Source organism: Rhineura floridana, chromosome 14 (genome assembly GCF_030035675.1).
Source record: "Rhineura floridana isolate rRhiFlo1 chromosome 14, rRhiFlo1.hap2, whole genome shotgun sequence".
In the NCBI taxonomy this organism is placed as follows: domain Eukaryota; kingdom Metazoa; phylum Chordata; class Lepidosauria; order Squamata; family Rhineuridae; genus Rhineura; species Rhineura floridana.
The window spans coordinates 27,085,718-27,100,781 of record NC_084493.1 but is presented as its reverse complement, the minus strand read 5'-3'; the positions used below and the strand labels follow the sequence as shown (position 1 = coordinate 27,100,781).

Below are 15,064 nucleotides of genomic sequence, written 5' to 3'. Positions count from 1 at the left end.
ACCATTTGTCCATTGACTCCTCTGACTAGCAGCCATTCAACAGGATCGCAGGCAGAGGTCTTCCCAAAACCTTTTAACTGGAGATGCCAGGGACTGAAGGCGGGACTTTCTAGGTGCAAAGCATTTGCTCTACCAATGAGCTATAATCTGTCTACAAATCTGCCAATGCACGCAGTGACCCTGGAGATGCATATCCTAAAATAATGTGACCCCCTCACCTGTGCCCTAATTGCCTACAGCGCATAGCTCTGTATGAAACTGTAATTTAAGCAAAAGGGACTGATGCTTGACAGTCCTTTGGGAGGAAGGGCAGGATAAAATATTAATAAATGAATAGTAATAAAATAATGGTTGGATCCAGATTATCACCCCTGCTTAATAAGCAGAGATATAAATGAGTCTCTTTGCTCCTCTATCTGCGTGAGCAAAGAAACAAGCCTGGAAACCCCGGTTTACTCTAGCTTCCTGCTACATCCATCTTGGGAAACTATGGTTAACGACTTCCAAGGAAGTCAAGATTTATAAAGCTGGCTTAATGATTAACAGTGCAATCTAATACATGTCTACTTAGAAGTAAACTCCACTGGGTTCAATGAGATTTACTCCCAGGTAAGTGTGTATTGGATTGCAGCCTAAATTGGCTTAGTATCCTGGCTTCTTTGAAAGCTATTAACCACTGTTTCCTGGTGCAAACACTGTCAGCTGCAACTTCCTGGCTTTTATCCCTGCTTGCCTGAAGGGTGCAACAAAGCAGGTGTTTCAACGTATTAAGCCAAGGCACAATCAGCCAAACGTGGACACTGTGTTAAAAAAAAGTATTTAGAAATATACTGAATGGGTAAGGTCAGGAATGCCACTTTAAGAGAGAGGGAAGAAAAGCGCATCTTTCAATATTTGTCTCTGTACAAAGCCAATCTGTTAACAGCTGACATTTTTGTAATACTAGCATTTAAATGAATGCTCAACACTGAGCAAGAGCGGGAAAAGATTACCATATTTCTTTGGTAATGAGCCACTACAAACACTTCAACTCAAGCTGCTAACAGCTGTCACCGTTTCCGCTTCCTTGACTTGGGGGGAAATGGGGGAGGGAGACTCTCCTCCAACATGCAGCATTGTGACATATTAACACATACATAGCTTTGCTCAGTATGATTTGCAGAGAACAAAATAGAAAAGAAATAGGTCGCTGAAGGATGGACAGTCAAATTAAACCTTCAGTGTAAAACAAACAAACAAAAAGGATTTTAGGAGACTAGGATGGAGTAACCAAGGAGCTGCTGCCACAGGAGCATCACTTCATGTATACTAATTCATGTAATCTGTATAATCATACTGATCCCATCTCTGACTTCTCAGGCTTATGTAGCCAAAATGTCTACAACCACACATAAGAGGGAGATATTACCTGAGTTGGAGTAACCCTGAGATTGGCAGAAATACAAAAAATATTAGGGGAAAAAACTCCAAAGGGTGGGGGAACTCATAAAAACAGCTCAATGAGGACTGAGTTTGCTCAGTGGCTACAGAATGCTGATGGTTTGCTGATAAGCCAGGTGAGAAGGTGAATGGAATGGAGTATGCTGGAAAAGGAGGAGGGAAGAAGTCACATAGATATAAAAAAGTGTAACCAGCTCATTGTCTAGATAAGGTCATTTCCAACTTTTCCACTTAGGGTTGCCGTATTCTTTTCCCCCAAATATGGGGGGCCTAATTTTGAAAGTCACAAGAGGGGTCTCTCCTTATCCCCCTTGCAAATGATAAAGCATGGATTCAGAAAGCCTATCAGCTTTTAACTCCAGCTGAAAATCCTTACCAAAAGACTAGGTGGCATATTTATAGGGCCTTTCCTGGGAAACTGGCACAATGGCATGATCTGCTTTAGAATACTGGGCAAGAGTGAAACAAAGATTGACCATTAATGAACATTATGCACTTTTCCCAATAGGAAGGCAAGCTTTTTTTAAAAAAAAACACAAGTCAGCTAAAGACTATGTCTCCAATTTAGCCTGTTGCATTTCTAATTCATTGTGACAGAAATAACACAGATTATCACCACAGAATCATAGGTAAAGGAAATGTCAAGGGTGAAACGCCATCCAATTTAAGGGACGGTCATGTGATGTATTGCTGAGGCAAAAGTGCAGTGTGTATGTGCTGCATACAGGTAAATGGAGCATGAGCACTAGGAGGGAGCAAGTGAACTGGACTAGCCTTTGCTATGAGCTGCTGGGTTGTGTATGTGGGGATATTTAACTTTTTACTGGAAATTCAAATCAGCCATTCATAGAAAGTGAACAAGTGGGGTAATAAACTTCAACTGCAGCATTTTTAAAGTCCTGTTTAAAGAACCCTCCAGCTCAAACACCACATTATTATTTCAGGTTTTTTGTTTTTTGCTTTTAAGGTAAATGCCAACACAAATAAGGAACTGTGAAGTTGATTGCAGCAGAGCCACGGGGGAAGGGGGTGGGTGTGACTTTTCCTTCAAGCTGCTTTTGTGATCAAAATCCCCTAACCATAAGACTCCACAATTTTCCCTGCATGGGTAGGAAAGCAATTAATTACTCTCCCTCCCAGCACCCATTCTTGCTACAATCATCTTCACAGTCCACCCTGACTGCATTCCCCTTTTATAAAAAAGGCCATCTTGCCAGACTGGAGAACGCTAGGCTAAACTTAGTCAGTAGTGTAGTGGCAAATTCAGAAGTGAATTCATGATAGTCACAGCTACACTCCCTCTCATCTTTTTGTTATTGCTGGGTTGAGAATGAGATCCTTGCTAATGCCTTCTCTCACAACAACAGAGGAGCCAATAAGCGTGAAAGGGATGAGTCTTCTCAGTGGCTGACTCACCTCCTTTCACTCTGTTTGGCTCCAATCAGCAGGAAAGGACAAGAAAGCATGCTAGAAGACTCTTCTCAGTGGCTAACACACTCCCTTTTCATGCTGATTAGTCTGTAGGATGCTGAAAACATAAGGACCCTGCTTTCAAAAAAGTAAGGGGTCTAAGCCCCCCCCAAGACCCTAGACGACAACACCCCTGCACTTAGTGCAGAATTGTCATACACTATCCTCTCTCAGCACCGCTCCCCAACCCCCAGCAATATGAACATAACCCTGGATCATTTTGCAGCACTGATGTAGCCCACTCTCTCAGCCCTACTGTGCAGCCCACAATATTGTTATAACCAGTACTAAATTTTTATCCCACCCTTTCTCCCAAAGGGAGCCCAGGGTGCCAAACAAATGATAAAGTACTAAAAACATCTTAAAAAATAATTCCAACAGTTGCAGACTGGGATAAGGTCTCTACTTAAAAGGCTTTTTGAAAGAGGAAGGTCTTCAGTTGGCACCAAAAAGATAACAGAGCCTGTCTAATATTTTTTGTTGTTGTTGCTATGTGCCTTCCAGTTGATTACGACTTATGGCGACCCTATGAATCAGCGACCTCCAGTAGCATCTGCTATAAACCACTCTGTTCGGATCTTGTCAGGGGAGTGAATTCCAAAAGGTAGGTGCCACACCACTATAGGTCTGCTTACTATGTTGTGGGAAACAGACTTCCTGATGAGATGGTATCGAAATGATGGACTTTATTTGCATTGGCAAAGCGGTGCTTTGTTTTTGTTTTTAGCAAATTCAGTCGGGGGGGAGGGATCAAATCACTCCTCCTTTCCCAGTGAAATCAGACCCAAGTTTAGAATAAGCATTAACTCTTCTTTTTGCTGCTACCTTTTGTTTTGGGCTAGATAGGCTACTGCCTAATCACAGCTACACTACCATTCTGGATTTCTCATGGGCAGCAGCAGCCACTTCTTCATCAGGGCAGACCAAAACAAATTCAAAATAAGCCAGGAAGTCCCTTCTCCAGACAGAGTAAAAGGAGGTCAGTCAGTCACTGAGAAGACTCTTCTCAGTAGCGAAGGCTCCTATTTCATGCTTATTGGCTTCTAGGGACATTTGTTTGCTGTGGGAGAAGGCATTAACAAGGATCTTACTCTCAATTCACCAGCAAAAAAGGGGGGACAGAGGAGGGTGAGTATGTGACTATCACAAAGGGACCCTGCACTTCTGAATTTGCCACTACACTACTGCTATTCACACCACCAAGCTATTTTTAAATGTCCTCAGGGATGGAAGTGAAAGCTGCCCATACGCATCAATCAAGAAATCCAACAAATATTCCAAGTCAATCAATCAAAAGTAATTCATGCTCTCCATTGCACAGCTACCTGGTTCTTACAAACCAACAAATAAGGGCCTACTGCGGACATCACAAGGCTCCCTTTAGAGCCCTTGGACTCTCAGCACTGCTTTTTGTTAACACAAGGGGAAAAAGTTCTATATAATGTTTCTATACATTCAAGGTGGGAACAAGATAAGAACAAGACTTTTCTTTTTTAAGCTACCCTGGGGACAGGTTCACTTGGGAACCAGATATTAATAGACTGTGAAATCCCAGAAACCAACTAAGGAGAAGTGACATCAAATGGTTGACATCAGCAGTTTTGCAGAACTTCAGGAAAATCGCAGAGATGGCTTTACCAATCATAAAGATTACATTTCTGCACTGGCAAAAGCTGTGTATTAGTTGGTTTTACTGCTGTATTAACTTTAACTACTACGTTGCAAGGTACCTTAATCTTATGGAAAGGTGAGACTGAAAAGTTTCAAATAAATATGTTGTTTGCACTTACCCTTCTCTTTGGTACTCCTCATCCAAATTTGACAAGAGTTGGGACCCTGCTACAGACAGATCTAGTGCAGCTAGTGGTAAATCCCGATAAACAAAGTTAACAAGTTGTACAGGTGCTATGTTTTTGGTCTCGTCTTCTATTTGCTGCGAAATTATTTCGACTTCTGAAATCCCGCATTCTATAGGAGGTCTAAACAAATAAAGTCAATAAAAGCAAGAAACAAAACAAAAAAAATGATCACCAAGAAATGGCAAACTATGCACTATGTAGCAGCAAATTCAATTTAAAAAATAAGCTGAGCAAGCAAGTATCCTTTGCAATATAATACAGAGAAGATAATATAAACAAGGGCTATCTCCTTCTATGTGGCAGACAAATACTGTATGAAGACATCAAAAGAGAGTTGTATTCACACAAAATTTTGCCATCCTATCTAAGATGGGGGATATGGAATATGGTGTGCAAGTGTATAAATGCACCCAGTTTGCATCTCAAAGGTCTGATGTAACGCAAGATCTATTCCAGATTACAACGGTTCACAGGATTCTTGTGAGTAAACTGCACTGTATATTCTGTTTACATAACTGACTTGCATGTTAATCTAGTCACTCCTGGATATTTAAAGGACTCAAGGCACAGAACACAAATTTGCATAAAATTTGCATGTGCTAATTTATAAGTATAGATGTCCCTTGCTAAATAAAGATGGTGGGTAGCTGCAGTCTGCACTTTGCAGGGCACCCAGATGTTCTGTAATCGAGCTAAAAATGTTTTTTTTAAATTAAAAAGGGAGGGAAAGGGACCTGGCTCAGAAGACCTGGGGGCTCAGCCTCCCAACACCACCCAGGGTGGCAGTCATTACATAGCCTCAAAAACAGCTTGCTATTCTACATACATAAGACTAAATTCCAACACATTGCTGCTGCTTGTTATTTTATATCCAACAGAACAGATGAATAAGCTAAGAGGAGAGTTTGCGTACCATGCCCTAGGACAGCCTTTCCCAACTAGTGGGCCACCAGATGTTGTTGGACCACAATTCCCATCTTTCCTGACCATTGGCAATGCTGGCTGAGGCTGATGGGAGTTGTGGTCCAACAACATCTGGTGGCCCACTAGTTGGGAAAGGCTGCCCTAGGATGTAAACGTCTTTCATCCAATTTGTAGGATGCAGTTATAGATTTCTTTATAAAAGAAGCAAAGGAGATGTAATATGGGAGATGCATGATAGGATCTTCTAATGTCTTAAAAAGCAGGCACAGAGGGAGAGATTTAGATTGGGGTTGTGCTGCTGCGGGAGGATGAAACTTTTTCCCTGTTTTATATCATATACACTCCAGAGGGTTGGGGAGGGGAGTGCAGACAGATATTCAAAATTGTATTCCACACATGTATCTATTAGCAGTTCAGGGGGTTGCGATTTAAAATTGGGGATATCCTATAGAGAATAGGGTTACCACTTCCACCCCCAGAGGGCCTGCTTTTAAAATAAAACAAAGACAGATACCGGAAGACCCAGTCACAGATATCCAGCTAGTTTGGGCCCTAGTAGCACTGGACAGGTTTTTGAAGAACTGCTGGGGTGTTTTGTTCTAAAAAAAAAAAGTGGCTATAAAAAGGTACAACAACAAAAAATGCTTTGCATCCCAACTTTTCCTTTACAATGTGGCTGCAGACACTGCACCACCTCCTTTCTGAAGCAGGTGATCAAAATCCTCAAGTGATTTAATTGACCTGGATAATCATCTGGATAATATTAATAGTTTACGCTCCACACAAGGGCCAAAATTATGCAAGAACCAGACACTTTGTTAGGAAAGAGCTGAGAGCAAATATGAGAAATTGGAAGAGCCAACCAGGCTGCAAGTTCTTAAACTCTGTGTTCCTAGATTACAGTGGAGAACAGTGTCAGGATAATATGGGAAGAACACAGAAGAAAACTAGATATCAGCATGAGACTGAAGTATAGCAAGGAGCATTTTGAAGAAACATTTTTTTAAGAAGCTTTCAAGACTTTTTTTTTAAAAGGTTAAAAACATTGGGTTTTTTAAAAAAATTGTAGTCCTAAAAAGTCTGGACGGCATCAGGATAGTTTGAGACGGCTCAAAATAATGGAACCTCTACTATGGAACATAGGAAGCTGTCATATACCAAATCAGACCACTGGTCCATCTAGCTTAGTATTGCTAATACTGACTAGCAGCAGCTCTCCAGGATTTCAGACAGGATTCTCTCCCAGCCCTACCTGGAACATTTTTCTTATGGCTTTAGTTTGCTGTTTTACAAGAGATTCCACACAAACTTAGCTGAATTTAAATAGAAGAAAGCAATTCATTCTTTGAATACCTGAAATGTAAACCCTAAATAAAGAAGTATGTCCCTAAAGCTCTCCCAGTCTAGCTTTGTGTGCACACATGCACAACACAAATGTTGTGTTCAATGAAGGTGTTATGAGGTTAACAGGACAACTGTTTTTCAGTGGCTCTGTGTTGTTCTTGGAAACAGAAAGTTGGGCTTACCATTCTTCTGGTCAGCAGGGAGTGCGGCAGATTATTTATTTATTTTATTTATTTCATTAAACTTATAGACCGCCCCATAGCCGAAGCTCTCTGGGCGGTTCACAAGACAAGAAATAGCAAAATACAAGACATGTATCAATATAAAACATATAAAAAAGTTAAAAATTATTAAAAATGGAAAAGGTTTAACTCCTCTTCAAGAAAGCGGCAGGGCCAACTAGAAAAAGAACTGTTATGTCTTTCCTGGAGAGGAGAAACCTTCCCATTTCAGGACTTACATTTATCATGAATAGAAAAGTAGCAAAGAAAAAGAACGTGGAAGGATAGGGAGCAGGGAGAAACTACTATGGTTAATTGCACAGAAGAGATGCACAAACCACCCTCCAGAATCTGGATGTTCCAATACAGTGTGGGTGGGCCTGTCTGCACCACTCCTTGGTAACCAGAAGAACACTTCACAGCAAGGCCAGCTTTCCATTCTTGGGTCACCTCAGTGGGGGAGAAAACAGCAAAGGGATGTCCTACAGCTGCATCCCTAAAACAAGGTGGAAGGAAAAACCCTCCTGTGGAAGGATGACGTGGCAGAAGCAAACTTGATGATCTTTGAATGTCACATGAAGATGGAGGGTTGACCCACTGACCACCACTTCTGGTGGTGGTGGTGATGGTGATAATATCCTGCCCTTCTCCCCAAAGGAAGCCTAAGGCAGCTGCTCTGTGCTTTTGGCATACGTCTAAGGCCAATAAGCTACTTCCAAATAGAAGCTCAGGGGTAGCAGAACTACTCTACACTTCTCAAGAAGACAAAGCCAAAAAGTGAAAGATTCTTCCTCTCCAGGAAGGACATTTTTCCCTTCTCCCTGAAGAGGAGTCAACACTGTGCTGTCTGCTCCACTATCCTGCTGACCGAGAAGGGATGTAACTTACTGAAAGAGCACCTGCTCCACATGCAGAACTTCCAGCATCTCTGGGTACAGCTGGGAGAGATGCCAGCTTGAAATCCTGGAGAGTCCCAGCCAGCCACTGTAGACAGTATTGAGGTAGATGGATCAGTGGTCTGACTCATTACAAGGCAGTTTCCTTGGTACTAGAAACCAGCTAGCAGTTTCTGGCTGGCTATAAGAAGAACCCTACCGAATCAGAACAAAGGCCCATGACACGCTGCTCCCCACAGGGGCCAGCCAGAAGGCTTTGGTAAGCCTAGAGGCAAGACATGAAGGCAACAGGCCTTTCCTGCTGCTGTTCCCCAGTGACGGAGAAGAACTCCTGCAGATACCATCGAATCAGGAAGTCCTTTTGCATGGTAAAGGAATCAGATCTTTAGTGTTGTGGTACCTACACTTGGGAACCCCCCCTCCTTAAACATTAGATAGGTGGCACCTGCTGTCTTTTCAGAACCTACGGAAGACCTTCCTCTTCCAACAAGCCTTTTAAGTAGAGATCTTTCCTGGTCTGCATTTGTATTGGAATTGTTTTAAAGATGGTTTTAAATATGTTTCATTATTTTATCACTTGTTTGCTGCTCTAGGCATATTTTTGCAAAAAAAGAGCAGGATTTAAATTAAATATAAGACTGGTATACAGGGGCCTCTGTTCTTGAATATAACATATAGCCATCATATCTAGTAGCTATTGGTGTTTAACCCCCTTTAAAGGTGTTTTAATTCACCACATAATTGTGAATTCCCTAGATGTAACTATGCACAGTGTGAAGTAGTATTTCATTTTGTCTGTCCTGGATCTCTCACCATTCAGCTTCACTGAATGACCCTAGGTTCTAGCATTATGGGAGAGAAGAAAATGTATCTCCAGGCACCTTCTCCTCATCACGTATAAGTCTGTAAACCATGTCACCACTTACTATACTTTTTTCCCCTAAGCTAAGAAGTCTCAGGCATTGTAATCTTTCCTCATAGGGAGATGCTCCAGCCTAAGGATCATTTTAGTTGCCCTTTTCTGTAACTCTTCCAGCTCCACAATATCCTTTGAGATGCCGTGGCCAGAACCATATATACTATATTCCAAGTGTAGTTGCACCATAGATTTGAATAAAGGCATTATAATATTTGTGGTTTTATTTTCGATCCCTAGGAAAGTTCTAGGATGGAATTTGCTTCACACACATACACACACACACACCAGCTACCACACACTGAGTCAATATCTTCACTGGGCTTTCCATTATGACCTCAAGATCCCTTTCCTGGTGCCCGCTGATGACACCAGTCAATGTGTATGTGAAGTCAGATTCACCACCACCACCATAATGTACATGATTTTACACTCGCTTATATTAAATTATTTCACTGCCCACCCAGTTTGGAAATATCCTCTTGGAGCTCTTCATAATCTGCCGTTGCTTTTAGCACCCCAAATAATTTGATGTTATCAGCAAACTTGGTCCTCTTCCTGCTCACCTCACCCTAAGCCACTTATGAAAAAATTAAAAGGCAATGGTCCGAATGCAAAGCTTTGGGGTCTTGCATCTCTCTATTCTGAGAACTGTTGAGAAAGCAGAATACTGGACCACCAAGGCAGTCCTTGTGCTCAAACAGCAAAGAAGACCACCAGAAAGAAAAGATAAGCCCTGCGAATATACACATGTTTTTCTATGATAACAAAAAAAAGTCACATTTATTTATTTGGACTATTTCTATACCACTTATGTTTAAACAAAATGCTAAGTCAGTCTTTCCCAACCTTTGGGTCCCCAGATGTTGTTGGACTACAACTCTCATCAGCCCCCGCAAGCATGACCAATGGTCAGGAATGATGGGAATTGTAGTCCAGCAACATTTGGGGACCCAAAGATTGGAAAAGGCTGTTCTGAGTGGTTTACAATATAAGTTGAAACATCTTAAACAGCAAATACACAAAAAATGAAAGCATTTCTACAGTCTATAACACAATTAACAATTAAACAGAACATCCTCTTTAATGTTAAAAAAAAAACACTGCATGTAAAAATCAGCTACAAAAATGTAAGAAAAACATCATACTAAACATAGTAAACCACTGAAAATATCTTCTAGACATCAGGAGGTAAAATTATTAACAAAAATCAAGTAAAAAATATGTTTTTTTGTAAGTGTCCTAAAGTGAGATGCAAATCATACTAGAATTTTCTCTTTTGTACCTCACTTTGGAGGCAGTTGCAAAACTGGAAATGTTAAGTAATAAAATTTCAGACTTGCCTAATTTTTTTGCTGCTCCTCTGGCATTCCTGTATGAACCATAAGCCAAGAGGAGAGGAAATCATAGCTCAGTGAAAGAACCCATCCCTTGCATGCCAAGAGGACCTGGGTTCGGTCCTCAGCATCTCCATTTGCAAGGAGGGCAAAGAGCTCTGCCTAAGACCCTGGAGAGCTGCTGCTAGTCAAACAGACAATACTGGGCTCAATTAACAAGTAGCCTGGCCTGGTATATAGTGGCTTCCTATATTCCAGTGCCTAAGAAATAACATTTGGTAATTTTTATTCAATGCTTAAAATGATACTCTGCATAAACTCAGATCAGGAAGTTCTTATTCAAGTGTACAGAAATGCAGTAAAAAACACTGCACAGAAAGGAGATTTTGGTAGACGATAAAGTTTTGCACACACTGTATTCAATCAGGTACTTACTGGGGATTGGTCATGTTGGAAGATGCAGCCAAGGCAGCACCTGTCTAGCTATATCCAGCTCCTCGGTCGTGAATGGTTAGCATTACAAAGGAAGGTTTCTTTTAAAAAAAGAAGAAAGCATAAGATAAAATTTTATTTTATTTATTTTTAAAATTTATATACCGCCCAACTAGCAATTGTTCTCTGGGCGGTGAACAAAAATACAATAAAATACAGGAAAATACAAAAGCATCACAATCTAAAATCAAATTTCACAATCTAAAAACTGCATAACTAAGATCAAATTACAAACATTACCATCATTAACAAAAAATTAAAATGCCTCGGAGAAGAGAAAGGTTTTAACTTGGCGCCGAAAGGACGATAGGGTCGGCGCCAAGCGCACCTCCTCAGGGAGACTATTCCATAGTTCGGGGGCCACCAATGAGAAGGCCCTTGATCTTGTCACCACCCTCCGGGCCTCCCTATGGGTCGGGACTCGGAGGAGGGCATTCGTAGCAGACCGTAGTGTACGAGCTGGTTCATAACGGGAGAGGCGTTCTGACAGATATCGTGGTCCCGCGCCGTATAAGGCTTTGTAGGTTAATACCAACACTTTGAATCTGGCCCGGAAGCGTATTGGAAGCCAGTGCAAACGGGCCAGAACAGGTGTTATATGGTCCGATCGCTTCGTTCTAGTTAGCAGTCTGACCGCCACATTTTGCACCAGCTGTAGCTTCCGAACCGTCTTCAGAGGTAGCCCTACGTAGAGCGCATTACAGTAATCCAAATGTGAGGTTACCAGAGCATGTACTACTGATGTAAGATCCTCCTTAGTCAGGTAGGGACGTAGCTGGGCTACCAACCGAAGTTGGTAGAACGCATTCCGTGCCACCGAGGCTACTTGAGCCTCAAGTGACAGGGAAGAGTCTAAAACGACTCCCAGACTACGAACCTGTTCCTTTAGGGGGAGTGTAACCCCGTCCAGGACAGGATATGTATCCACCATCTGATTGGAGAAACCATCCACCAACAGCATCTCAGTCTTATCAGGATTGAGTCTCAGTTTGTTAGTTCTCATCCAGTCCATTGTCGCGTCCAGGCAACGGTTCAGCACATTGACCGCCTCACCTGAAGAGGATGAAAAGGAGAAGTAGAGCTGCGTGTCATCAGCGTACTGGTGACAACGCACTCCAAAACTCCTGATGACCGCACCCAACGGCTTCATATAGATGTTAAAAAGCATGGGAGACAAAACCGAACCCTGCGGGACCCCACATTGGAGTACCCATGGTGTCGAGCAATGTTCCCAAAGCACTATCTTCTGGAGACGGCCCGCCAAGTAGGAGCGGAACCACTGCCACGCAGTGCCGCCAACTCCCAACTCCGCAAGCCTCTCCAGAAGGATACCATGGTCGATGGTATCAAAAGCCGCTGAGAGATCAAGGAGAATCAACAGAGTTACACTCCCTCTGTCTCTCTCCCGGCATAGGTCATCCAACAGGGCGACCAAGGCCGTCTCAGTGCCAAAACCAGGCCTGAAACCCAATTGAAATGGATCTAGATAATTGGTTTCATCCAATAGCGCCTGGAGCTGGTCGGCAACCACTCGTTCCAAGATCTTGCCCAGGAATGGAACGTTCGCTACTGGTCTGTAGCTGCTGAAATCCTCTGGGTCCAGGGAAGGCTTTTTCAGGAGTGGTCTCACTGCTGCCTCTTTCAGACAACCGGGGACCACTCCCTCTCGCAAGGAGGCATTTATCACTTCCTTGGCCCAGCCAACTGTTCCCTCCTTGCTAGTTTTTATTAGCCAAGAGGGGCAAGGATCTGGATGAAGAGGTTTGCATGCTGCTGGGTGGGGGCAGGGAGAGGAATGCTTACTGGTATTCTCTTTGATTCTGCCTACTTCAGCAGGATAGTTTAATCCTTCCTCCTGCTCAGAATGATGTAGGATGCAGACTGGTTCCTCTGAGCTTGCCATTAATCATCTTTCTCCCCAAGGACTGCTTCCAGTAAAACTGTGAGAAGTGCCTGTCCCATTTTAGTACAAGGAGAGCTTCCGCTAGCCATAGTCAAAATCTACAGTGACATTTCAATGCTTTCTACAGTCAGGACTTCTTATTTTGCCACAAGCAATCTTTAGCTTAAAAGAAAAGGATAGATGGATGCGGGAGGTAAGGGATGCTATCCATCACTGATACAGAAATGCTTGGGTCCTAGGTGATTACCGCTGAACACCCCTGAACGTTAGTCTCTATCTACCCTCCCATTCTAATGATTCATACTCCTATGGGAAGTCATAAAGGCCCAGGAAGGTCCAACTCACTTAACAATCCCACAGCTACCAAGGAAGATGGGCTCTGCTCTCTCTGTCTACCTGCTGGGTAAAACAAGAGTCCTCAGATGACAACATGAGGACAGGGTGGCAAGTGTTAGGGCTGTGCTTCTTAATGACAGTAGGAAGCAAAGTTTTGATTTGAAAGCGAAGAGAGCACCACCTGTGTAGACAGACTGCAGAGCAGGGGTAGCCAAGGTGGTACCCTCCAGATGTTGCTGGACTCCAACTCCCCTAACTATTGGCCATGTTGGCCGAGGCGAGTTGGAGTTCAGCAACACTGGGAGGGCAACATGTTAGCTATGTCTGTGGTAGAGGAATGTGGGTCAGTATGATGGGATACTAGCGTGCCAGTAGGGCCTGCATGGACATGGAAGGAAGGTTAAAATTGGTCAGGTTTAAACCACCACAATATAAAAAGAGTAATAAAAAACAGCAGAAATTAAAAGAATGAAAGCAGAATAGAAACATTTTGCAGACCATTGAAATCCATGGGGAAGTTCAAAAGTCTTTATCTAGTGCCAAAGCAGTATTTGTTTCTAAAAATATCTGTATATCGCTATTTCGTAAAAAACATCAAAACAGTTCACAACATGTTAAAAAACAAAACAAAACAAAAAACAACCATAGAATAAATACATTAAAAATACAACAACAACAAAGGTCAACTGTTGCGATAAAGCATCTTCTTAATTGCCTGCAGAAGGCTGGCAGAACAGAAAGATTTTCAGCAGGCACTTACAAGTTAAAACATAAGGCACCTGCTGAATCTCTGCTGGCAGAGATAGCAAGGCAGGTGCCAGGCAAGCCTCCCTGGGGAGAGCATCCCACAGTCTGGGAGACTTTAGTGAGCAGGCCCTTTCCCCTATAGCACCTTACATGGAAAGAGCATCTGAAACAGAGCCTCCACTGAAGAACTTCACATATTGGCAGGCACATGTTGTCATGGGCCCTGTGGAGGACTCCTGGTGGAATGTTCAGAGGAGGAAAGAGAATGGGATCCTGGAGAGGAACCCAGTGGACAGCAAAGAAGAGGGCTGAAACAGGAGAAGGCGCCAGCTGTTTAGATGGTGACAACTCCACCCCTGTAGTTCCAATTACAACTGAAGCACTGTGTGACACTGAGCCAGCTCCTGTCCCACCCCTCAGCCCTGCCTTGTCCCCTGAGCCATCACCACCTGCGGCTCCTCCCAAGAAGGAAGAATCAGAGGCTCAACCAGAGGCAGTGTTAGAGGAGGATCTGACTGAAGTACCATTACAATTGCCAAGAATGCGCCAGCTGATGCACAGGTACCAGCAGATAGTATCAACTTTTCAACCTGTTTGAAGGAGTGCTCGGTTGTTCATGCAGTCCCAATCAGAGAAACCTTTCCCATGCAAATAGACAGCCTGCCCTGAGCCTATTTAAAGGGTCTCCCAGGGCATGTCTAATTCCTGCGACAATGTCTTAGCTTGGGTAGCCATACGTGATTATGCTGTGTAGAGATGCAGAGTCCTATATAACTTGTAAGCTGATCTATGAAACACTCAAAGATGACATTTCACATTAAACATAATGGAGAAAATCACACCAGTTTAAATTCAACAGGGGTGGCCAGAACACTTGTAAAGACAAGCAGTCCCAAATCTTGGTCCCAAGACATGAAGGAGGTCAAAACCGGCATTTTGAATGGAACCCCAAAATGAACTGAGGGCAATTGACAAAACACAGGCATAATGTGATCATAATGCCCAATCCAGGTTAGCAACCTTTTAGCTACATTTCTGCCTAATTGCAGTTTCCAAAAAAAAGTGTTTAAAAGGCAGTCCACATATAATGCATTATAGTAATCATCCAAGACCAGACTATCACTGGTAGGGTCAAAACTGACACAGAAGTCTAAGATGGGAGAAAGCACTCCATGCCAC

The 15,064-nt window shown here is 42.8% G+C and overlaps 1 protein-coding gene across 15 annotated transcripts in view; it reads right to left on the bottom strand.

The window, feature by feature from the left end:
• TMEM266 (transmembrane protein 266) overlaps positions 1-15,064 on the bottom strand; it is a 169,857-nt gene that overhangs the window by 79,698 nt on the left and 75,095 nt on the right. For 12 of the 15 annotated variants that reach the window (XM_061596033.1, XM_061596029.1, XM_061596028.1 and 9 more), the window contains 2 exons: positions 10,843-10,940; positions 4,701-4,889 (listed from right to left, as the gene is read on the bottom strand). The exons of 2 other annotated variants lie outside the window; for them this stretch is intronic. In XM_061596033.1, the coding sequence (XP_061452017.1) occupies positions 4,701-4,889; positions 10,843-10,856 (203 nt within the window). In that variant the 5' untranslated portion in view covers positions 10,857-10,940. Of the gene's footprint in view, positions 1-4,700; positions 4,890-10,842; positions 10,941-15,064 lie in introns of those variants that run through there. One more of the 15 variants, XM_061596040.1, reaches the window with a different exon arrangement.